The 6,960-nt window shown below is 35.1% G+C and overlaps 1 protein-coding gene across 2 annotated transcripts; it reads left to right on the top strand.

Annotated features, from left to right (window-relative positions):
* Positions 1-359: 359 nt before the first annotated feature.
* On the top strand, positions 360-6,960 carry LOC108342361 (glutathione synthetase, chloroplastic-like). Of its 2 annotated transcripts, XM_052878822.1 has the most exons (13): positions 360-704; positions 833-1,002; positions 1,144-1,219; positions 1,703-1,833; positions 3,412-3,534; positions 3,629-3,709; positions 3,914-3,994; positions 4,098-4,167; positions 4,897-5,018; positions 6,007-6,146; positions 6,223-6,415; positions 6,486-6,642; positions 6,724-6,960. In XM_052878822.1, the coding sequence occupies exons 1-12, from the start codon at positions 405-407 to the stop codon at positions 6,607-6,609; spliced, it is 1,611 nt and encodes a 536-aa protein (XP_052734782.1). In that variant the 5' UTR covers positions 360-404; the 3' UTR covers positions 6,610-6,642; positions 6,724-6,960. The 2 variants fall into 2 exon arrangements, with proteins under 2 accessions (XP_052734782.1, XP_052734781.1); XM_052878821.1 differs by having other exon boundaries at positions 6,486-6,960.

Raw genomic sequence — 6,960 nt, forward strand, 5'->3', positions numbered from 1 at the left:
AAAATAAAATATGACTATGTTTCATGAATAAGAAAACATCTTTAAATTTAAACTAAATTCAGTTTTTTAGAGTTCACATAACCAGAAAAAACATACGTGAAAAAAAAAACCATTTACGAGCCATGGCCCACTGAAAGGGACTCGAAAAAGAACAAATTGGAAAAGAAAATGCTCGCACAGATTCCTATTCTCCAAAAGGTGTCACCTTAGAACTATACTAATTAGGGAGAGTCAAAAGTCAACTCTCTCTTTTAGTAATAAATAAATAAAAGAAAAATAGTCGTTACTTACTGCTATTTCAGTTTCTAAAAATATTTATTTTTTAAGGAAAAATCAGAAACTATTTATTGTTTTTTTTATTATTTCATTGTTTGTACCCACGAACGAGAGTGGAAAAGGCGAAAATGAGCGCAGGCATTGGTTGCGTTGCATGTTGGGAGACTATACCCTTCTTCTCTGCTTCCAAATCCACCACCTTCCCCGTTCTCTCCGCCGTCCGCCGCCACTCTCCATCGGTCCCTTTCGTCTCCTCTTCCCCCAACCTCGTCATGTCTCCCCCTGAACCTCTCATTCTAACTCCACTCCAACACTCTCCTCTTTTCGATTACCACTGCCTCGATCAACAACTTCTCCGCACCCTCGCTTACGACGCCCTCGTTTGGAGCTCTCTCCACGGCCTCCTCGTTGCCGATAAATCCGTTCAGGTCAATCTCAACATTTTTTTCTTTTAATCACTGCGTTACGTTTCGTTAACTATCACACCCTAAATTGGCGTCGAATGTTCTTTGTAACGGTCGCCATTACGAATTCTTCGATTTGAATTTGATTGCAGAATTCGGGAAGCGTTCCTGGCGTGGGATTGGTGCATGCTCCGGTTGCCTTGTTACCCACGCCATTTCCGGAAAACCACTGGAGCGAGGCGATTGAGTTGGCTCCTATTTTCAATGAACTCGTTGATCGGATCAGCTTGGATGCAACGTTTCTCCAACAGTCTCTCTCCGGGTTACATACTTGCAAATTCTGCGGTGCTATCGTCTCTTGTTAGATATCTTGTGCATGCATGCAAGTGGCACCGCTACTTGAGTTTTGGTACAGCGTAGTAGGGTATGTGTGTTGAGATTCTTTTTCTGTTTCTCAATGCAGAACTAAGAAAGCGGATGAGTTCACTTCAAGACTTCTGGATATTCATTCCAAGATGCTACAGATTGACAAGAAAGAGGTAATTGTGTCTAATGTACACCAGGAGTATCACGAGAGGAATGATCAGTGTTTCTTTTTTATTTTGTTTTTGTTTTAAATATCTTTCAAAAGAACTCATTTTGTGCTCATATTCTTTCATTCGGAGAGATAGGAATTAGATTGTTCAGAAATTAGAGCGTCACTGTAAGTTTAACGTTGGTATATAGAAAATAGAAATCTTATATTTCTTATTTGGATAAATTTATAAAGGAAAAACTAAATCAAATATTTTTCTTGTACATCTTCTGTCCTGTGATTTTCTAAAAGGTGAAGTGGATAAACTGATTTTAATATATAACAGAATTTTTGTTCATTTCACTTTTTATTTTTTTCTTCAAGTGTTTAAGAAAAAAATTATCTAAACATGGCCATAATAATCTTTTCCACCTCATCTTTTACTTTTCTTGATGAAGTGAGTCAAACGGATTTGTTGATGAATTTTTCTCCGCCAAAATTTTAATAGGAAATTCGATTGGGGTTACATCGTTCAGATTATATGCTTGATGAAAAGACTAAATCACTTTTGCAAATAGAACTGAACACTATTGCCTCTTCATTTGCCGGTCTGAGTAATCTTGTGACTGAACTTCATAGGTAAGTATTGCTGCAAATTACACATACTATGCTATCATCTTGAAGCACTTAATTGTTTCATTGCAGCTATACATGGGTTTGCTTAAGTTAAATACCGAACTCTCAATGCTGTTACTTATGTTTATATGTTGTGTGGAATATTGGAAGCCACCGCGGGTGAACAGGGATAGCACTGTACAAATCATATGTATTCCCCTAAATTATGAGTTTTGGAACCTTATTCTTTTAGGACATTCTTGTGTGTTTTTGGTATCAGGAAACATTAAGGTTTGAGAGCTTTTGCCAATCATTAGAGAAAAATCCCCATCTTTTGTTTTGAACTCGAGTGGTGTTTGGTTGAGATTTCGGGGAAGGATGGGGAGGATGAAAATACTAATAGGAGGAGAAAAGCAATGTGAAAAAATAATTAGAAAAATAGGTGGGATTTCATTTACTGTTTCTCACGCATTTTTATGCATCCTTCTTCTCACCAAAGAAAAACATTGTCGTCCACCCTCTCACCACTGTTCAGTAATGTCCTTGGCTGACCCGTTCACCTATGCAGCTCGTTGTTGAATCTGTTCATTGTAAACCCATAGGTCTTTTCTATGTTCCTTTTCTATTTAACTTAATTGAAACTTTGGTGTCCTTAGTTTAAATTACAGGCGATCACATTAAGTTTTTTCTCTTTTAATGTTCTTCATTTGCTTCAAATAAAGTAAATATGGGCCTTTAATGATTTTCTTCCACGTAAAATCCTCGAAGTCTTATTTTTTTTGTCAAATGTTTTAGGTTTTAAGAAATAATATAATTGTAAAGAGTAGGGAGTGCCTAATTTAATACAATTTTGATAAATTCGAAGGATTTTATAGTATATAAAAAGATGAGGGTTTGAATAAGAAAAAATTTATGGTATAATTTGGTATTATGGTTGACGAGTTGAGTAAAAGAATTAGAACAAATTTAAGTGATTCAATTTGCAAATTATTTCAGTAGGATGTGATGTTTGATAATTTTAATTAGAAGAAAATCAAAGGATTGATAAAATCTTTTTAGTTTAAAAATAAGGGAGAATTAATTGTCTAAGAAATACATAAAAAACTAAAATTGCAACATAGAGACTCAACGTGTTACGAAGTCCTTTTTCTTTTTGTGTTGTATAGTGTGTTTAAACTTTATAGTTTCTCAGAATCCACTTATTTTCCGATGGTAGTCTCTATCTCTAAATTCCATCCTTTTTTTTAATCTTTATACTCGTGTTTTCATTGCTCTCACATTGTTAATTACCATAGGACTGATATTGATAGTGATTTTGTCTTAGGATGAAACTTTTACAAGTTAATTATGAAAGTATTCAGTTTTTGCTAATTTTTTAACTACTTTTTGTGTAGTATAAATTATTTATCTTGTACCTATATGATCCTTTATATAGCTACTTCTGTTATGCAATAGCACTTTTGGGGGTTTTCACTTTGTGTTTTTATACCGGATTAATACTATGATTGTAATTACTTATAAGAACTGTGGTGGAAATATATTTTCGTTATAAAGAATTATTCATTTGTAGAACTATCTTTATATTAGTTGGTCATTTTCTAGATACATACTTTCTCGCCATGGAAATTTGCTTGGACTAGATTCCAAAAGCATCCCTGCCAACAATGCCGTCAATCAGTATGCAGAGGCCTTAGCTAAAGCTTGGAGTGAGTATAACAACCCGAGGTCAGTTCAGAGAAAAAAAATTTCCTTTAACTTTCTCTAGCTCTTCTGCTGCTGGTTTCGGTTCCTTAATATATTTTTTGACGTTTCCGTCCAGGGCGGTGATCATGATTGTGGTTCAGGCTGAAGAACGGAACATGTACGACCAGCATTTTGTTTCTGCTGTTCTTAGAGAAAAATATCCTTTGCTTAGAGTTGTATTTAATTACAATACAAAAGGAAACACGTTCGTTTTATTCCCATATAGCAGGGCAGTCTCTTTTATTTGTATAATTACATGTGATATCGAGGATGCTTTCATCAGTTTCGTAAAGAAAACCACTAGAAGTTTCTATACTTAGTACATACTATTTCGTTGTTACTGTCCTTAGCTAATTAGCACGCATAATATTTCAACTATACGAAAGACGTTAGCAGAAGTTGATCAAGAAGGAGAAATTCTTCCCGATGGAACACTTTCAGTGTATGTAACATTTAGCCATAAATAAAACTTTCAGCCATATTTTAGTGATTTAATCATGTTAAGGTTCTAATTGTTGAGGACGATAATTTCTTGGAACTTGCAGGAATGGACAAGCTATTTCAGTCATTTATTTCCGGGCTGGCTATACACCAGATGACTATCCTTCAGAATCAGTGAGTGGTTTGAAATCACCATTTTTCTGTTCATAAGAACCGTGTTTTTTCTATGGTAGAAACATCTGTTTTGGTTTCTATTACGTAACTTCTTTATTTAAACATTGAGATCTGACCTATGTGGCATAAGCAGTGGCTCTCGCTCACTACTGTTAGCAAATTGTACTGTATAGTCAATAATTCAATTATTCTTTAGGCTACTAAACTTCTTTTAAGATTCACATGATAAAAGGAGTTGCATGTCAAGTGAAGTAAAGCTGGCGGAGAGAGCTGAGAGGATTACATTTTTCCTGAATTATTTAGGCATCTATTTATTGGCCCAATTAATACAATGAGGAATTCTTCCCCAAGGTTACTATTTCTTGGGGATTTGTCTCATTTTTGGTTTATGCTTTGTCTGAATGTCATCCATTGCTTTCCATTCATTTCACTTGCCCAATTAACTACTCCTTTGTGATATGCTCTTACTATATTTACATTGGGATTTGCAGTTACTGCAATTTGCCACAAATAATTCATCTAATGGGGCAGTTGGGGGTTGAACGATTTCAATACTTTAGTGCCTTGTTTACAAATTGGCTGAATCCCACAAAAATAACAATCTGATTTACATTTCTTCTTCTCCACTTAATTTCGATTACATGAATTATCTTTTACCATAAAATTGCTCCTTGTTACACGATTGTATTATCTTGCAAAATCATGGCTTGGGATGCTCAATATATGTAGGAATGGAGAGCTAGGTTACTGATGGAACAATCTTCTGCCATCAAATGTCCTTCCATATCCTATCATTTGGCTGGCACCAAAAAGATTCAGCAGGAACTTGCAAAGCCTGGTGTGCTTGAGAGGTATCTTCTAATTCTTCATATCTTCCAAGCTAATTTCATCCTTTATGCTTTGAAAGCAGTTGATCAATTCATCGACACTGTTTAAAAGAATGTGCGATTGAACAATTGAGAGTTATCATGTAAAATGGGATTATCCTTCAGGATCTGCTTTCCCGTCCATACATTTCTTAGTTGGTTGGTCACGATATCTTGTATCCTCTAGGAACGAAAGGTTTTTGTTTTAAATGTCCGGTAAAGTAAATTTAAAAAGTAATATATGATCCAGGGGCATCGTTCGCGATGCTGTTGCAATCATTGTTAGCCAATGATGGCAAGGAGTTTGATTAACGATTATCTTTGGATTCTTCTAAGTTTTGAATCATAATAAAGTTTCTGGAATGAATAGTTGAAGGTTTGGAAATGTGAGGCTTTTCAATGAAAATATTAGTGCATAGGCTGGAGGGATCTTGTATCAAAAGCTCATGTTTTCTACAGAGAAGATCTTAATTCTAGATGGTTTTTGACGAAAAGAGAAGAGAGTAGACTAGTCAATTGGAAGAAGTCTTCTGGATTCAGTGCACTAATGGTAGAGATGTAAATTAAAAAAAAATTCTTTTATAGTGGCTGCAGGAAAGATTAGATGTTGATCTGAGGGATTGATTGGTTCCTGCGGAAATTAAGAAACTAGAATGAGGAGGTTTGAATTAATGTGCCTTGTTGGTTCTGGCTTTCGCTTTCACGCTTCATTTTTTACTTTTTATGGAAGATTTCCTATCCACTATTCTTGGACTTTTATTGTCTTCTACTGTACTTCTTCAGTTCAAGAAGGAAATAAATTATGTATGATAATTCGTCTTACACTCATACTTCATATTTTTTGTTTAGGGAAATCGAATTTTATTATATATGCTAAACACGTTCTGATTATAATAAATAATCCAAGCCTCCCCCCGCCCTAATTTTATTTTAGAAAATAAGCAGTTCTATGACTAAACCTTGAGTTAAGCAGGTTCCTTGAAAGCAAAGATGACATTGCCAAACTGCGTAAATGCTTTGCTGGGTTGTGGTGTTTGGATGACCCTAACATTGCTAGAAAAGCAATTGAAAAGCCGGAGTTATTTGTGATGAAACCCCAAAGAGAAGGAGGAGGTCTTATACCACCTAAACTTTGATTCAGCCTACTAAGTGGAAGAAACGTATCTAACGAACTATACCTACTTTTCAGGAAACAATATTTACGGTGATGATGTGAGGGAAACCCTCCTAAAATTGCAGCAAGCAGGTTCTCAAGAAGATGGAGCTTACATCCTTATGCAGAGGATATTTCCATCTGTTTCTGCAGCAATTTTGATGCGTAATGGTTGTTGGCATAAAGATCGTGTAGTTTCAGAACTTGGTGTGTTCGGTACTTATTTAAGGTACATTACTTGGCCACATTTCTGTCATGGTTACTTTAAATTTGTGTAACACTTGAATATGAAATTGCAGAAATACGAATAGGGTTATCATGAACAAACAAAGCGGTTATTTGGTGCGTACAAAAATATCATCATCTGATGAAGGTGGGGTTGCAGCCGGTTTTGCAGTGCTAGATAGTCTATACCTGACCTGAAGGAGCCAACACTATATACCTGAAATTATCAGGGTAATTCAAAACATTACATCAATGCATGGTTTACATAATGTTTTTTTCTATAACCCGACTTTTACATATTTTACCAAGAAGGTCCACTTTCAAACGAGGATAGAGCTTGTATTCTTAAAGAAGCGGCTCCTAGGAAGAAGGAACATCAACATGATCAAATCCATTAAATAGTAACTAGGGCATGCTAACAAGTCAGGTATTTATTTAATTGGCTTGTTTTGAAATTAGTCAATGACGAGATTCTTAAAAACAAAAAGTTTGAAGTTGTCACCATGTTATATATTATAAAAAATTATGAAATTACAGATTTTTTGTTTA

Source organism: Vigna angularis, chromosome 6 (genome assembly GCF_016808095.1).
Source record: "Vigna angularis cultivar LongXiaoDou No.4 chromosome 6, ASM1680809v1, whole genome shotgun sequence".
Lineage (NCBI taxonomy): Eukaryota > Viridiplantae > Streptophyta > Magnoliopsida > Fabales > Fabaceae > Vigna > Vigna angularis.

What these genes read in the sequence shown, in the direction of transcription:
- LOC108342361 (XM_052878821.1), top strand. Translation starts at nt 405, where the DNA reads ATGAGCGCAGGCATTGGTTGCGTTGCATGTTGGGAGACTATACCCTTC. An exon ending in CCCGATGGAACACTTTCAGT is followed by an intron (nt 3,995 to 4,097) that starts GTATGTAACATT and finishes TGGAACTTGCAG; the next exon opens with GAATGGACAAGCTATTTCAG. An exon ending in GTGTTCGGTACTTATTTAAG is followed by an intron (nt 6,416 to 6,485) that starts GTACATTACTTG and finishes ATGAAATTGCAG; the next exon opens with AAATACGAATAGGGTTATCA.